The following is an 18,756-nucleotide window of genomic DNA, read 5'->3' as shown; positions in this document are numbered from 1 at the left end:
GAGTCCCAGCTCTTTTAGCCTATCTTGGTAACTAAGATGCTTCAAACTGGGAATTAATCTCGTGGCCCTTCTCTGCACCCTTTACAAAGCCTCAACATCACCCATCATGTGAGGAGACCAAAACTGGACACAGTATTCTAACTGAGGCCTGACTAAGGTCTTGTACAAGGACACAATACAATGCTTTGTCTTATAATCAGTTGTCCTATAAATGCACCCCATCACCCTATCCACTCTAACTATCGCTTCACGGCTTTGCTGATGAACATTTAGAAATCTATGTGCTAAGACCTGGAATACAGATGGATCTGATGAGTGCTGAGCCAAAAGTGAAAGATAGGTCTGTTATCAAATGGACATATGCTGCACATCTTTGGCTTTGCAAGACACCCATATAATGGGGTATAAATAATTACACAATGAGTTTGGCACAAAATAGCATGTTATTTCATTTGCATGGAAAATAGGATTTGATATATCGAGCATGGCACAGGCACAATGGGCCAAATGGCCTTTTTCTGTGCTGTATCATTCTATAATTCTATGATACGCATTCTGGAGTGCAACTTCATACTACTCCACACCAGTCAGCAAATATAACACTATAGTGGACCAAAACGCCACTCAAAATACTTTCATTTTATTACATTTTAACTGTACCATAGAAATGTTGAATGTATACAATGTGTAAATGGAACACTGCATATGAAGCTGTTGAATGATGTTGATTCTATTTGTGAGGGAGATAACTCATCAGTGACTTTGTCATTCATGAGTTATACCATTTCCTCCGCTGGTTGAATGAACATGGTATTCAGTATACACGGAGTATCCACTGTGTACGTGAGAAGCAAAATGTGAATCAATGATGATGCATTACTAAATTCTGCAAATCCTACTCAAGAAACAGATTATTATTACGACCCTGATGATCCAGATGTTGTGGAGGAAGAGGGAAAACAAGACGTTAATGCCAGTAACTGGATATTTGATGATTCTGAGGAAGAAGGTTTTTACAAAGTTTTTTAAAAACGTTTTTCTGCTTGTAGAATGCAGTATCTAATTATTAATTTTAAGTTTGATCACTGTTAATTTTGCAACATATAAATATAAATTTATTTCTTGAATGAGAACTCTGTCCTGGCATGGTTTATAACATTTTTAAAAACTTACCTAAGGCCAGGAATTTCCTCAGGACTGCTCCCGCTTTTCTGGAAGTGTGACGGAAACCCCATTTATGGGTGGAAACTTTCCACTGTACTTCTGGTGATATGGGAGCAACTCCGAGGAAATTCAAGGTAATAGTAATTTAAGCTACCTAAAAAGTCTCAGTTTAAACAAAATGGGGGAGGAATTCAACATTGTTTCGCCCATTTCTTGTGTGGGAAACAGGGGCAAAAAGGTCCAATTTCGGGGGCTATGTCCCACGCCCCAAGGGCACCTGAAATACGTCTGACACCATACATAGGACCATAGGAAGGAACATAGGAACAGGAGTAGGCCATTCAGCCCCTCGTGCCTGCTCCGCCATTTGATAAGATCATGGCTGATCTGTGATCTAACTCCATATACCTGCCTTTGGCCCATATCCCTTAATACGGGCGATATTGAACATCCCTGGCGGCCAGCTTAAACCAGGCGTTAGACCCCTTATATATACTAATGCCTGTTTTACAGACACCTCTCCGAAATTGGACAGAAACTGAATGGAGCACGCTCTGTTCAGTTTTTCGAGTTCCTTCTGCAGCCTAACCAGCGTTCCATAAAGGGACCACTGGAAGCCACCAACATATAGGTAAGGTTTTTATTAAATGTTACCTTAATGTAGAGCCAGGAGGAGCAGGGCAGTGCCGGCATCACAGCCGGTCCAGAGGAAATCGGCGAGCAGCCTCAGGAGACTGGCTGGAATTATTCAGATGATCAACCATTTCAGGCTTGAAAACGAGCCGAAATGAATTTCTCTCCCACGCTCACCCTCATCAATGGCATGTGCAATCTAACTCCAGAACACACTGGTATCAGATCCCCCTCAGGGAGACAATCGCACAAAATCGTTGGAAATAGAAGCAGGAAATGCAAAAAAAAAGTGCAAAGGTATTCTGTACATAAAAAAACTTGTTAGTATTGGACAAAAATGGTGCAGTGGTTATTTAATATACAGATAATTATTTTTATAGTTAAATTAAGATTTATTGGTAAATGCTTAATGCAGTTTTAGTGTAATCAGGGTCTATACACTGAACCTTACTTGGACTTGCATTGCATGGAGTATAACACCAGTGTGATGTCAGGCTGAGTTTTAAAAAGTGCTCAGTGGCTCAATCGGACTCCCGGGGCAGTTCATAAACCTAAGCGGGGTATACTAATGTGGTCCTGCCTGTGCTTGCAGAACATTGAAACTTTGCTGATGAAAAATTATGCTCTGCGTGCATCACAGCAAAGCACAGCTTACAATATAACAAGGGTGCAGCCGGCAGCCAACTACCTTCTGCAGCTAACCGTCTGAGATTGACAACACAATTTCATTAGTACATTCACAGATCTGAACCTGCTGGATACATCCATGGAGTGTGGGCCTTCAAGTGGAATGAGAGATATTTAATTCTTCTCCCCTTCACCCTGAATCTCTTTGGATGATTACAATAGTAACTTGGAGAGATACGTTCGCTGCCGTCTAGGTTCTTGCTTAATATTTTGAAGGCTTATGCTTGTTAGTTGTCCTTGGACTGCCAGTTATTAATTTTGTACTGCGAGCCCCACATTTAAAATGGATGAAAAAAATAATATTGCTACTTAAATATTCTTCCAGATCCTTGTTTAGCAAATCCTTGTGAAAATGAGGGTACCTGTGAATCGACTGGCACACGCTTCAAGTGTTACTGTCATCCCCTTTATACAGGAAAGACGTGTCAAATAGGTAACGATCTTTCTAAGCATCGTATTTTGTGGTTTGTTTTTACTGATCGGTTACATTTTAATTGTGATACAGTTAAAAGAAAAGCTTTAAACCCCACAGCTACTAACTTTAAAACAATGAGTTAATCAAAAAACAATGAACAAATCAATTAGAAAGGAACAGGTCTTCTTATTCAGCCCAGACTCTTGCACTATTCTCCACAGCTTATTGACTGCTGGCTCATGCACCATCCTATACTGCATTCTTCCTAACTTACACCTCAAATCCCATTGACTAATGTGTATCCTTGGTGAATTCTTCCTTGTTTCTTTTCTCCTGGAGTACAAAGTAGCTGAGGATCCTTAACACATTAAACATTGAATTTATGAGATATTTTAATACATCTCAGTCAACATTTTATAAGTCACAAACAAATTGTGCATGTGCTCATCAAAGCAAATAAATTCCTCTCTCACATTATTGTAATAACAGAACTTATAGGAGCATTATACTTTGTGAAACTGGAGCTATATTTTCATCTCTTCACTAACTTCAGTAAAAATAGAGACGAGTAAAAAGCAATGTAGTATCGGGAGAAAGTGCCATGTTTGGCACCGATCTGAGAACTCCTACCCCTCCAAAAATGGGTTAATGAACATTTGTGAAAAGTGAGTCCAGCTTTTTGTTTGCTAAGGCCTTGTAGAGGTCATTAATGAGAAAGTCAGGCAGCATTCTGCAGATGTACAATGAAATCAATAAGTATTTTACACAGGGCCAGGCCGGATACTAATCAGTTTAAGAGAGGGGAAGCTTTTGAAATATCACCACAGGGATTTTTAAAAAGTGCAGAGAAGTTTCCTGCCAATGGCATAGGTGTAGCAGCTATTGGTGCGTATACCACAGTGGAGCAGGAAGAGGAGAGGGCATCCCAGCAGTACAGAGAGCACAGGAATCTCTTGATTCATACAGGTACTACCCCAAGCAGTGAGTCTACTATCAGAAAGTCAACTCCCTGGACATGGCAGAGGAGCAATGCATGACAAGACTTAAAATCACCAGGGAATTTGTGATTGAGGTGTGCCACCTGATCCACAAAGACCAGTGGGGACAGTCAACCATCAGCCTTGCATTTCCAGTGGCAGTGAAGGTGTGTATTAGCGAGTGATTGGCTACTTTTTTTAAATTACAAGTAAGCGAATCCCATTCTCGGAAATCACCTGTTTGAAAACTGCAAGGGCCTGTGATTTTGTTAGTAGGTCACAAATTGTAATGAAAAGCAGGCAGTTCTCCCACTTTTCAAACCAGAGGACAATATAGTTCCTGATACATTTGACCAAATTTTGAACAAATTGTATTGATTTTTGTTACATGACATCAGTGAATGTGACACTCGGTTTCTTGACTTTCTTTTGCAGCTGTGTAACAAAGACATAGGCTCTAGTGCTTCAAACCTTGCCCCATGTGACACAAAAACAAATTTGTGAAACACTGTTCAAGGTTATTATATTTATTTAGTTTGCTTTCCCTGGCCTCCAGTGACTCATTCCAGCTTGTATGTTATTGGAGCTGCCAAGTTTGACCTCCCCAGCCCTTGTTTTGCACATCTAACAATGATTCTTTTTGTGCCTTGTGCAAATACCACCACAATTTTTAGGATGGGTATTAAATTGCCATCATCGCTCATCTTCTAAGAACACTTATAAAAAATAAAATTCAAATTTAAATTAGTTTCATTTATTTGATGAATTATAATGCACATCAAGGTGTAACTTGATGTGCATTAAAGGGAATTAGGGGTTACGGGGAGCGGGCAGGAAATTGGACATGAATTTAGATTTGAGGTTAGGATCAGATCAGCCATGATCTTATTGAATGGCGGGGCAGGCTCGAGGGGCCGATTGGCCTACTCCTGCTCCTATTTCTTATGTTCTTATTAACTGCTATAGGGTAGAATCATTTTCCATTTCTGTCAACTGGTGTCAGCAGCAAGTATTCACAGGTCAGGGTCATAGTAACCCCACCCCATTGTCCCAAAAATACTTGAACCCCAATCTCAAAAAAGCACCTCTTACAACACCAGTATGAGCTTTTCCAGCTTCTACCCTGGCTATCCTTGGAGTCTGTCCATGTGAGATCCTCGATTTGTGCTGAAAAGTAACCTGTTTTATGCTGCATATTACACCCAATTTCAATCACATCGCGACAGCCTGAATCCATTCCACATGGAGTTCTTGCAGCCAGCAATGAGAGAGGTTGTTTCCATCTCATCGGCTTGGGTTGGATTCCAACTCAATTGGCAAAAGGGCAATGTGCCACTCGGTGCCCACTCCACCCTCTAAGATATTTAAATTTGTGTTATACAGAATTTGATTGAACATTGTTTATCTCTGATCTTCTCATCTCCAACCAATCAATCATTGCAGCATTGCGCATAATATAGAAGATCAGTGACAGAATGTTTTTAAGATGATAATATGTTACGCATTCTACTTTTTTGATTCTCTTTGTAGACAGCATGGTCTGAGTATAGCAGAAAATTTTGTTTGAAGGAAATAATGTGCTGTTCCAAATTATATTTTTGGAATATTTTCTATATATTGTTTGAAGTAATTAAGTAGTAATATGACTAATATTTGTTTCATCATAAAAATATTAGTAATAACTGAAAATTTCAAGTTTTAGAAGTGCTGAACAAAACTAATTATGATAGAATACAGCTTTAACCTTGAGCAGTATAGCTTGGATCTTGAATGAGTGAGGGACTAAATCTGTCAATGTAAAAAGTCATTTTATGGGAGCATCAATATAACAGGTTGGAGTACGGAACATTGCATCTCAATAATTATTGCTAAGATTTTTTTGTTTATTTGCTCTTGAGATGTGGGTGACACTGGCAAGGCAATATTTATCACTAATCACTAGTTGTCCTGAGGGCATTAAGAGTCAACTACATAGGGCTCGATTTTAGGAGGGAGGCAGGTTGGCAGCGGGGGGTCGACTGGGCGGGTGGGTAACGCGCCCAGTGAATTCGGGGTGCTCCGCACGCAATCGCAGCCTAATTGAAGGCACTTACCTTTGCTTCCGGGTTTCGCGCTGGAAAGCTGGCGGACTGCGCAGCCGCATCATAGGCTGTCAGCTGGAGGAGCCCTATTTAAAGGGGCAGTCCTCCACTGACTGATGCTGCAGAAAATAGGAAAAATTACAGCCCAGGGGAAAGGCTGCTCCCAGGTTTAATGATGCCTCACTCCAGGTCTTACTGGATGGGGTGAGGAGGAGGGGGAAGACAGAGATCTTCTCCCCGGCAGATGGGAGGAAGTGACCTGCATCTGCCACCACGGAGGCCTGGCTTGAGGTGGCAGAGGAGGTCACCTGCACCACCAACATATCGCGCACCTGCATACAGTGCAGGAGGCACTTCGATGACCAAGGTAGGTCAGTCGAAGTGAGTACACTTACTCATTCCCCAATACTCCGTCTGCCACATCACCGCCCCCACCCCACACCTCCTTTTGCACTGCCAACACTATTCTATCACATCACTCCTCACACCCACTCAAAGCTCATCCTCATCTTACCTGCACTTACTCACCTCACCAGTACTCATCCCACCACTACCACTCAACCCAATCCTCATACAATCTCATGGCTCTATCTCATACTCACCCTCTCATGCATCTCTTTCACGGTCAGCCTCACTCAACCTGCCACTACCTGTGCTGCAGCCACAGGGCATGCATCACATATGTGCAGTAGGAAGCGTAAGGCAAACGTGTCGTGAACATGAAGGGGATGCACAAGGGTGTTTGAGGGTTTGTCATGGTTTTTACTTATATTTGATTTCTGATCAACTCACATTACATATTATATTGTCACCACTACTGCCACGTCTTTGCAAATCTTGTCTGGTTTGTGCAATAATGCCCTTTCCTGAGGATCACAATGAAGACCCACAACTGATGCCACCCATTGTGTCACTGCAGAGTGGGTGTGGCTGTATTTGCAGGGCTCTTTTGTGCAGACAACTGAGAGACGTCGGCGATGTCCCCGGTGGCACCCTGGAAGGATGCGGAGGAGAAGTTGTTGAGGGCAGTGGTGACTTTGACAGCGACAGGTAAGAAGGTGGTGCTCAAGCCAGCCGGAAGCAGCTCGGCATGAAGGAAGCTGCATGTCGAGTGACTCTGAGCCTCCGTATGCACTGCTGCTCAGAGAGGTCCAGGAAGCTGAGCCTCGGTCCGTAGACCCGATGGCGAGGGTAGTGCCTTCTGTGACGCATCTCTCTCTCCGGTTGCCCTCCCTCCTGCCGTGCAGGTGGATGTGTCACAGCACTGTGTTGTGGAGCTCCACGTGTCAGAGGTGGCCAGCGATGCTGTTCGTCCTCCGAGGAGGTCATGACTGCAGCTATGGCGGCCCCCATCCAGAAGATGTATGTTTGAGGGAGTCCGCAAGGAAGGTAAATGTGTCTGCACAACGGGGTTGAGGTTGCAAGTTTGTGAATTTTATTGTTAAGAGGAGAGTGGTGGAGGCCAAACTTTGTTCAAAGTGACAGAGTGGCCTCCTGCAATGAGTGAGGGTCTCCCCCTCTGACCTGTCAAATGGACCTTTGCAGCTGCCACAGGCTGATGGCTGCAACACGTCCATTTCAACTGTGTGTATTTCCCCCAGTACGGGAAACACGCTCAGTTGAGTTGAAAATCCCACCCCTCCTAAGATATCATGTCAATCAGGTCTGCTAACGACCTGAAGTATCTACTTAATTAGTTTAAGTGGCATCCCGCCAGCTTTAATTGCCGGCGGGAGTCCCGCATGCGGGGGCTGCGCGCGCATGTCAGCGCGTCATTGGGGAACCCGGAAGTGGGCGGGTTGGAGCCGGGCTCCGGACCCGCCCCGGGAATCCCCGATTTTCGGAGCCCCCCCGCCACGAACCCGCTGGCTCGGAGGTCCGAAAATTGAGCCCATAGTGTGGGACTGGAGTCACATGTAGGCCAGTTCAGGTATGGGTGGCAGGCTCTCTTCCCTGAAGGACATTGGTGAATCAGTTAGGTATTTACAACAACTCAGCAGCTTTTGTGGTCAATTTCAGGTGCTACCCCCCAATTTACCAGATTTATTGATTCAATTTCACAACTTGCTAAGTAGGATTATGAACTCACGACCTTTCGGTTGCTACTCTAGTACCATAACTAGTCGGCTACCATGCCCATTACTGAAAAAAAGAAGTCTTGCAACAGTTGCTGCTGAAAGAATGAGTGGCATACACAACTAGGTTAACTTGAGATATAATATATGCAATAAATTACTTAAGCAAAGAAAATAAAGGTTGGAAAATCAATGATATCTTATACCTACTATTTAAGAAAATGCAAAGAAACAGAGTAAGAGGATAAAGTACCAAACCAAAGTAGAACAGAATTTTTTAAAAATGGAATATCCTTGAATTTTAGCCCGCCACATTGGCAACAGTGCCGCCCTTTTGTGTTATGCAGAAGGATAACAAGATGAGCCTTCGGGAACGCCCTGCTCATTGTACATATTGCCTTTTATCTCTTGCTAATTTGATTTTAAAAAATGCACACAACACACATTATAGAGACAAGGTAAGGCATTAAGATTTACAAGGGTTATTGTTCCTCTACAGAACAAATCCAAACATTCAGCCAGGAATAACCAATCTTAGCTTTCAATGCAGAGTAGTCAACATAGCAGAGGCATTCTCATTTGTTTTCTTCCCATTAGAGCACAGCTTGTGATGCCTGTACCACATTTAGCTGCAACCTTCCGATAATTTGTTCAGTCCAACACATTTGAGGTCTATTATTATTGCTGGTCTTTAGTGTATTGTTTGTATAATTTATACTAAGGAGGTTATAATGTTACCTTTGAAGTTAAGTGATAGAATCCTGTAGCGATATCTTCCATTTGCAGTACTGCTTGAATTTCTTTCAGTAAAATTTGCTCTTAAATAACAATTGAAAAGCAACAGTGCAGAAATGATTTTTTAATCATTTGCATTGTTTTATGCATAGAAAGAAAAACGTTCAAATCTTATTTATTGTTTTGTGAAACAAATACACTTTAAAGACGGTAGGCAAATATTTTTCTGCTGTTATTGGCCACAGTCTGATGAAATTCATTATGTTTCATATTGGGTTTAAACAATTTAAACTGCAGAAAAGATTGACTAGAATGGTTCCAGGGATGAGGGACTTCAGTTACTTGGATAGACTGGAGAAGCTGGGGTTGTTCTGCTTAGAGCAGAGAAGGTTGAGAGGAGATTTGATAGAGGTGTTCAAAATCATGAAGGGTTTGGATAAAGTAAATAAAGAGAAACTCTTCCCATTGGTGGAAGGGTCAAGAACCAGAAGACACAGATTTAAGGTGATTGGCAAAAGAACCAAAGACGAAAGACTTTTTTATGCAGCAAGTAGTTATGATCTGGAATTTGCTGCTTGAAAGGGCGGTGGAAGCAGATTCAATCGTGGCTTTCAAAAAGGAATTGGATAAATACTTGAAGGGAAAAAATTTGCAGGGCTACGGGGAAAGAGCAGGAGAATGGGACCAACTGGATTGTTCTCACAAAGAGCCGGTACGGGCTCGATGGGCTGAATCACCTCCTTCTGTGCTGTAATCATTCAATGATTCTATTTTCCTACAATACAGCAGTGACTACACTTCAAAAGTAATTAATTGATGTTAGGACATTATGAGGATGTGAAAGGCACGATATAAATTATTAATAACTCGTTAAACTGTACCAACGCCCTACTTAATTCCATGCCTATGATTGACTGATATTAATTTTTATAGGTGTCCGAGGTATAAATCACATTCCAATTTACAACAGGAATAGGTAAGCGAGGACGAAAACAACTAGACACATTTTAAAACATTATTCTTTAAATTGCAGTGAACAATCCCTGTAGGAGGACCACATGCAAACATGGAGAGTGTGTCCTTAACACTGTTCCACCATACTACAAATGCAAATGTGACTATCCATACAAACCACCATACTGCAAAAAAGGTATGGTAACCAGTTCTATTTTTCAACATGATATGCCTATACTTTTTTTGTTTTTTATAGTACTTTGTGAATTGTTGTCAAGAAATCTGTCAAAGACAAAAGGGCATTCTTCAAAACCATTATGCGGGAGAGGCTCTTGTGGGTGACTCTGCAATCCAGTGCTCTCCTGACAGATATCTGCACTCCCCATTGGAAGTTTTGGATCATGGAATCACCCCTAACATTGAAATGCAGCAAAGCAAAATGAATAAAAATGCTCCAAAATGGATCAGTGAGAAAAATAAAAGGGGGTGGAAAAAATTACAATGCAGTTACAAAGAAGAGAGAGAGAGAGCGAGGGCATTGGTCCAAGTACAAGATTATGTTAGTCAGTCAAAAAAATTGGAGAAAGTTAAAACCCTCAGGGACTCAAATGAAGTTGAATATGACCAGGATGATAAATCATAACTTCCACAGGATAGGAACATAAGAACAGGAGTAGGCCATTTAGCCCCTCGAGCCTGTTCCACCATTCAGTGAGATCATGGCTGATCTGTGACCTAACTCCATATACCCGCCTTAGCCCCATATCCCTTAATACCTTTCGTTAACAAAAATCTATCAATCTCAGATTTAAAATTAACAATTGAGCTAGCACCAACTGCCATTTGCGGAAGAGAGTTCCAAACTTCTACCACCCTTTGCATGTAGAAGTGTTTCCTAACTTCACTCCTGAAAGTCCTGGCTCTAATTTTAAGGCTATGTCCCCAAGTCCTAGACTCCCCAACCGGCGGAAATAGTTTCTCTCTATCTACCCTATCAGTTCTCTTTAATATCTTGAAAACTTCCATCAAATTACCCCTTAATCTTCTAAATTCCAGGGAATATAATCCTAATTTGTGTAATCTCTCTTTGATAAATTTCCACTGGAAACTTTTTTCACAAAAATAGATGATAGTTGTGAGGGGAACTGAGCCACAAAGGGAGGAGATATTGACTGTGGTGCACCAAGGGTCTATTTTGGACCGCCCCCACCCTCTTGATCCTACTATCCATAAATTATCTGTAAACAAAGTCTCAATGCAAAGTAAATAAATTTGCAGATGACAACAAGCCAGGGGGGACTGTGAATTAAGAGAAGGTTTTCTACCTGGACTAATGACTAATTAAACTCATGGGGTCTCCTGGTGCCCACTGTCCATCTATCAAGGGCTCAAACCCATACTTGTCAATTGCCTAAAGACCAACTAGTGAATATTCTCCTTAGGGGGAGAGTAAGTAGGTTCTCTTTAGGCTTGAAGTGGCTCCAAGATGACATGACTGATTCACAAGTTCGGAGCAAAGTCCATCCACTGTGGTTAACTCAGTAGTCTGATGCTTGGCAGAACTGAAGTACTCAAGGGTACTGTTAATGATTAAACGGCCAGCATGGTTCACTAATGGAACCGGGAGGAATAGCCTTTTTTATGGGGGTTGGGTTTCTTCCCACCCGGTTCCAGATAAACCCACTAGCTAATTCCCTAACGTGTAGGAAGATCCAAGGCACAATCCACCTTGGCCCTTAGGCCTCATCTACAAAACCGGCGAGCTGCGGATGCCAATCGGATGTTCTAATGCAGATTGCTAGTCAGGGCCCTGAAAAATTCAGCCGGATGTGATATGGAGAGATCCCGTTGGTAAGTACTAGGAAATGGGGAGGCAAACGGGAGGGGTGACAAGTACAAGCCGGCAGCGGCTCACAATATTACTGTGGAATCGGGAGGAGCTCTCCTGCTCCTTGTGGCTCCACATTAACGCAGGTAAAATAACATTTTACTTACCATCTGTAGACACGGAACAACTAAACAGAGCGTGCGGGACTCATGCTTCACTCAGTTTGTGAAGAATTTGACATCAAGGACCTAAAACAGGCATTACACTCCAACTAACATATTCAGTGGGCCTAATATCTGTTTTAGGCGGGTGCCCCAGGCATTTGGAAGTCGCTGGATTACAAATTGACAGCCATCACACTTCCAGGGGAGATCAGGCATGAGAAATTATGTCCAGAAATTGGCCCCAAAAAATGGGCACAACAGGGGCCAATTTTTCCCCATATTTATTTTTCTGGGGGTTTGCTTTTGTTTTATTGTACTTCAAACAGACTCAAAGTAGAGAAAAAAAAGTCAATAACACCTAAAGGAAAGGTGACAATCTGAAATGTATATTTCTTTAGAGATGTTATGGAATTTAAATAATGTTTCCCAACCATCTCCTCTAAGCAATTCTCGCATGTTCAAGAAACCCTTGTAAAAATGGAGGAATTTGCAAAAAGGGCAGAACAAGGAGAAGCTTTACCTGCATCTGTCCAAAATCATTCACAGGGAAATTTTGTGAAACAGGTAACAATATTTTCCATTTGTGTTCAATGGATTTCCTTATTTATATATATTTAAATTCAATCTAAATAGTTCAATACATCATGGACCTAGAACAATATGTCATGGAGCCAACCAGGGAATAGGCTATTTTAGATCTTATACTGTGTAATCAGACAGAGTTAATTAGTAATCTCATAGTAAAGGATCCTCTGGGGAAGAGTGATCATAATATGATAGAATTTCACATTGAGTTTGAGAGTGATGTACTTAAGTCAGAAACTAGAGTCTTAAACTTAAATAAAGCCAATTACATAGGTATGAGGGGCGAGTTGGCAAAGATAGATTGGAAAATTAAATTAAAGGGTATGATGGTAGATAAGCAATGGCAAACATTTAAAGAAATATTTCAATATTCTCAACGAATATACATCTCATTGAGAAATAAAACTCCACGGGAAAAGTGATTCATCCATGGCTAACTAAAAAGTTAAGGATAGTATTACATTAAAAGAAGAGGCCTATAATGTTGCCAAGAAGAGTAGTAAGCCTGAGGATTGGGAGAGTTTTAGAAACCAGCAAAGGATAACCAAAAAAAATTTATAAAAAGGGAGAAAATAGAATATGAAAGTAAACTAGCAAGAAATATAAAAATGGATTGTAAGATCTTTTACAAGTGTATAAAAAGGAAGAGAGTGACAAAAGTAAACATTGACCCCTTAGAGGCTGAGACAGGAGAAATTATAATGGGGAATAAGGAAATGGCAGAGAAGTTAAACAAGTATTTTATAACTGTCTTCACAGTAGAAGACGCAAAAAGCAGACCCAAAATAGTGGGGAACTAAGGGGCTAATGAGAGTGAAGAACTTAAAATAATTAATATCAGTAGAGGAAAAGTACTGAAGAAACTAATGGGACTAAAAGCTGATAAATCCCCTGGACCTGATGGCCTACATCATAGGGTTCTAAATGAGGTGGCTGCAGAGATAGTGGATGCATTGGTTTTGATCTTCCAAAATTCCCTAGATTCTAGAACGGTCCCAGCAGATTGGAAGGTAGCAAATGTAACCCCGCTATTCAAGAAAAGAAGGAGAGAGAAAATAGGGAACTACAGGCCAGTTAGCCTGACATCAATCGTCGGGAAAACTATGGAATCCATAAGGAAGTAGTAACACGACACTGAGAAAATCATAATATGATTAGGCAGAGTCAACATGGTTTTATCGAAGGGAAATTGTCTTTAAAAAATTTATTAGAGTTCTTTGAGGATGTAACTAGCAGGGTAGATAAAGGGGAACCAGTGGATGTAGTATGTTTGGATTTCCAAAAGGCATTCAATAAGATGCCACTTAAAAGGTTGCAACGCAAGATAAGGTCTCATGGGATTGGGGACAGAAAACAGAGAGTAGGGATAAACGGGTCATTTTCAGGTTGGCAGGCTGTAACTAGTGGGGTGCTGCAAGGATCAGTGCTGAGGCCTCAGCTATTTACAATCTATTTACAATCTATATTAATGACTTAGATGAAGGGACCGAGTGTAATATATCCAAGTTTGCTGATGATAAAAGTAGGTGGGAAAGTAAGCTGTGAGGAGGACACAAAGAGTCTGCAAAGGGATATAGACAGGTTAAGTAAATGGGCAAGAAGGTGGCAAATGGAGTATAATGTAGGGAAATGTGAGGTTATTCACTTTGGTAGGAAGAATAGGAAAGCAGAATATTTTTTAAATGGTGAGAAACTATTAAATGTTGGTGTTCAGAGAGATCTGGGTATCCTCATACAAGAAGTACAGAAAGTTAACATGCAGGAACAGCAAGCAATTAGGAAGGCATATGTCATGTTGGCCTTTATTGCAAGGGGGTTGGAGCACAGGAGTAAGGAAGTCTTGCTGCAATTGTACAGGGCTTTGGTGAGACCACACCTGGAGTACTGTGTACAGTTTTGGTTTCCTTATCTTAGGAAGGATATACTTGCCTTAGAGGCAATGCAACAAAGGTTCACTAGATTGATTCCTGGGAAGAAAGGTTTTCCTATGAGGAGAGATTAAGTAGAATGGGCCTGTGCTCTTTGGAATTTAGAAGAATGAGAGGTGATCTCATTGAAACATATAAGATTCTGAGGGGGCTTGACAGAGTAGATGCTGAGAGGTTGTTTCCCCTGGCTGGTGAATCTAGAAATAGGGGGCATAGTCTCAGGATAAGGGGTCGGCCCTTGATAAGGAGGAATTTCTTCACCCAGAGGGTTGTGAATATTTGGAATTCTCTACCCCAGAGGGCTGTGGATGCTGAGTCGTTCAGTATATTCAAGGCTGAGATAGATAAATTTTTGGACTCTAGGGGATTCAAGGCATATGGGGATAGGGCGGGAAAGTTTAGTTGAGGCCAAAGATTCGCCGTTATCTTATTAAATGGTGGAGTAGGCTCGAGGGGGCCCTATGGCCTACTCCTGCCCGTGTTTCTTGTGTTCTTGTGTTCAATTAATACTTTCAAATCCGTCATTTGGGACTAGCTTTTTCCTGTTTGTAGCAAATATACTTATATTAAGTTATTTTTACCCATTGGTAAAATCTCCTGTAATGCTAAAGTGATCTTAGAAGCTGGATAAAATCCTGTAATTATTATTTTTTCTTATTTTGATTAGGTAGTAGCAAAGTCTTGTTTGATTTCTAGTTTAATACTAGCCAGATGTAGATTGTCTTGAGTTTTTGGGCTAGGATAATGTTCACCCTGAAGGTTAATATTTGATATTGTTGAATTTATATCTATCTACACATAACTCTAGGCTTTAACATTCTACAGAATCCAATGACTGTTATGAGGAAAATGGTGAAACCTACAGAGGCAATGTTAGTATAACAGAACAGGGAAAAATGTGTTTGTACTGGAGTTCTCACTTGCTTCTAAGGAAAAATATCAATGTATTTGGGGACAAAGCTGAAGAAAATGGTCTTGGAGATCACAGATGTTGCAGGTAAAATATACCATAAATACCCAGAGTGCAGTAATCACTAACCCTAATTCAAACCCTAACCCTGACCCGGTGTTACACTAGGGCCAATAATACACTGGTCAGTACCTGTAGCACATTGGGCATGGGAAGCCCACATTATCAGATGCTAAGGCCTGAGGCCTACTGTAGACCTGGTGCACATAGCACGTAATAAAATGGGGGAGAGGTACCTGTAGTGCTCAAGGGTTGCATACCAAATGTACACGCACCTCATTAAAGCTAAAAAAAAATGGTATTTAAGTCATGGGTGCTCAGTGCCTATCACTAAACACCCATTAAAAATGGTGCTGCTTGATTAGCCCCTTCAAGGGAATTCAGCTTCGTAGTGGTAAGAAGGACTTGTAGTTTGACTCAATAGAATGCTCATCCTGAGGATGGTGTAGAAGAGGCAAGTACATTCTTGTCAAGCTGAAGTGCACCTCACTTTTCCCAATTAAAGGAGGAAACATGGATGTAAAATTGCAAAGGGAAAAATAGAAATTACAACAATAATCAAAAGGAATGAATGTTCATTTTCAGCATGATACAAGTGGCTAAAACTGACATTTTTAAAAACTTTACCATTGATCAGGAATCCCGATGATGATGATAAACCTTGGTGCTTTTTTAAAGAAATAAATGGAAAACTGAAATGGGATTTTTGTGCAATCACTCCATGCCAGAGTGGTGAGTACAGCTAAAACCTTCTTGGATATTGTGTATGATTGACTGCAGCACATCAAAGTATATTATATGTTGCTCACCTGCTCATTAAGTTGTGGCATTTCAAGGATGCTTTTTGTCATGTTTCTTTCTTATACGAGACCACTTGTCCTTACATTGCCTCATTTTCCTGTTACAACCTAAATAGAATACAATCTTGCTGGCTAGCAGCATGAATGATGTGGAGATGCTGGTGATGGACTGGGGTGGACAAATGTAAGGAATCTTACAACACCAGGTTATAGTCCAACAGTTTTATTTGAAAATCACAAGCTTTCGGAGGTAAACTCCGAAAGCTTGTGATTTTCAAATAAAACTGTTGGACTATAACCTGGTGTTGTAAGATTCCTTACATTAGCAGCATGAAAGGCATAGACAAGGAGTCAGATAAACTTTTGGATGAATACTCCTTCAACTCATAAAGTAATCAAACAAAACCTCCAGAATATTCATGCATCTTCACATCAACAATAGTGAACCCTGGCCTGCAGCCTATCACTAACTAGATGAAGGAATTTACCAACTACACCTATGCCTGAAATTCTCAAGATGCTGTAGTCTAAGCTTGTGCAGTTTGCAGAATTTCCCAGCAAGCATCATTATAATTCTCCCAGTGTACAAGTTGAAGCAAATCTTACCCTCTCTGATAACAGGATTTCTGAGCTTCTTTGTTCTTCCAAAGATTTGAAAACTAAATGTAGACTGAATTTTTAAAGCTTTTTTTCAAGATAAGGTTTCAGATTTAAACTATGCTTAATTTTTATTTCAGTCAGAAAGCCGAGATTATAGGGCAAAGAAAGACTGTGACAGAAAGTTTGTGATTATACAACCTTTGCTATCTGGTATTTATACTGAGAAATCATGAACAAATTGGCCCCAAAATTTCAGGGACCGGGGAGGGCAGTTTTGTGGCACAACATTTGGGAGGGGAGGTATTTCCCTCATTTATGCCTTTAGCAATGCTAGACACTAAGTATGCCTGTGATTCCTTGGGCCCTAGGCAAGCGGGGACTTGGCATATCTATATATAGGTTGGAATGCAATTAATTGTATTTCAAAGGCTAGCAGAAGGCATTGGGGATTTTTTTAAAATTTCTGAAGCACTCTTCTTCCCAATTCATCTTAGTAAAACCTTTCATTGCCTTGAACGCCTTTCTCAGATACACCTCTTAACCTTCTCTGTTTTAATGAAAAGAGCCCCAATTTCTCTAGTCTCTCTGCATAACAAAAGCCTTTCATCCCTGGTATCATCTTAGAGCATCTCTTGTGCAGCCTCTCCATGGCCTTGACATCCTTTGTAAAGTATGAGACCCAAAATTGGACACTATGAGGTTGAGTTTCCACTTTGGGCATATTCAGGAAATTGTGCCCAAAATTAGCTTGAATTTGCACTGGTCAGGTTACGCTTTTTAAGTTTCTGCTAAAATTAATTTGCATCGTCACAAAGGTAAAATCTTCCATGAGCCAGCGTAATAGAATGTAATCGTTTATTTTTTTGCTTTTCATTAAGAAGTATTCCTTGATTTATTTAAGAGTGATAACCTGGTGCAGTTTTATTAATACAGCTGAAAATGGTTAATCACAAAAAACTGCGACTTTAAAAACTACACTGAGCCATTTAATAGCTTCATTGGTGTACTCTAGTCAATTTTATAGTAAATTCAATATTTTTTAATATGAAGAAACTTTTAAAACATGCCTGCTAGTGCCTATGCACCCAAGAAAATTAGCACAATTTGAAGAGCCTTCCAGAACCAGCGCAATCGTCGGAATCTCACAATTTTGACCTGGGGGCGTGGTCAGTTTTGTGGGCGGGGCCTGATTTGGGCGAATTGAATCGTGAACCAGCATAAAACATCGCGAGAACCACGAGCATAAGTGGTTTTGGACGTAACTCACCTATGATTAAAATTTCCCGATCTTTTGTGTTGGTTCAGCCAATTGTGCTGAAATCTGGGCGCAAAACTAGCGGAAACAAGCAGAAACTTCCCTCCAATATTCCAACTGCAGCCCAACGAATGGTGTGTATGGGTGAAGTATTTTGAGATGCTTCTGAGAGACATAATGAAATACTTTTTAATGCAACTCTTGTTTTTCATTTTCAGCGTTATATAACCTGGTGTTAGTTATTCCATGGGCAAGGTATTAGAACTATAACCTTCTTGACAGTAACTAATAGCAATTTGTGTTTCATGTAGAAACTACTGTATTGCCTGAAACTAAGCATGCCACTGCAATTGAGCTCCCTCAGTCTTTTGAAAGTTGTGGTGAAGTAACGTTGAGAAGAAATTTAAGTCGCATCTATGGTGGGCAAAAGACAGTTCGTGGCAGACACCCTTGGCAGGCATCTCTGCAACTAAAAGCTCCAATAGGTATTCATGAACAAGGGCATCAATGTGGAGGAACATTGATCGCACCCTGTTGGGTTCTTACTGCAGCTCACTGCTTTGAGGCAAGGTATGTGCTTAGAAACACATAAGATATGCATTAGTCTAACCTGGTGGAGTTGAGGAATGGTAGATAGAGTTTAATGTGTAAAATGTAGATTATGTATGTGGAGTATGGATAACCATTAAAAAAAAAATCACTTTTACATTTGAATGAAAGATGCCTGGATAAGAACCAGATGATGCTTTGTTGGTTATTTACAGATAATTTGGAAGCAGGTCATTTCTAGAGCTAAGTCTTACCAATTTTTATTTCTAGTTAGAGGCCAAATCACATGGTTGAGACCATTAGCAACTGCGAATGAGTGAATGAACGGCCATGGTGGTTTTTTTTAGCTTTCTGGC

The 18,756-nt window shown here is 40.8% G+C and overlaps 1 protein-coding gene across 1 annotated transcript in view; it reads left to right on the top strand.

The window, feature by feature from the left end:
- Nucleotides 1-18,756, top strand: part of habp2 (hyaluronan binding protein 2) — a 92,528-nt gene that overhangs the window by 63,639 nt on the left and 10,133 nt on the right. The window contains exons 18-24 of the mRNA XM_068002808.1: nt 905-1,009; nt 2,810-2,917; nt 9,801-9,917; nt 12,158-12,277; nt 15,052-15,223; nt 15,834-15,928; nt 18,163-18,421. Of these exons, the coding sequence (XP_067858909.1) occupies nt 905-1,009; nt 2,810-2,917; nt 9,801-9,917; nt 12,158-12,277; nt 15,052-15,223; nt 15,834-15,928; nt 18,163-18,421 (976 nt within the window). The remainder of the gene's footprint in view (nt 1-904; nt 1,010-2,809; nt 2,918-9,800; nt 9,918-12,157; nt 12,278-15,051; nt 15,224-15,833; nt 15,929-18,162; nt 18,422-18,756) is intronic.

This window comes from Heptranchias perlo, chromosome 21 (genome assembly GCF_035084215.1).
Source record: "Heptranchias perlo isolate sHepPer1 chromosome 21, sHepPer1.hap1, whole genome shotgun sequence".
NCBI classification, from domain to species: domain Eukaryota; kingdom Metazoa; phylum Chordata; class Chondrichthyes; order Hexanchiformes; family Hexanchidae; genus Heptranchias; species Heptranchias perlo.
The sequence above is the reverse complement of the archived record's forward strand: the minus strand, read 5'-3'. Positions and strand labels throughout refer to the sequence as shown.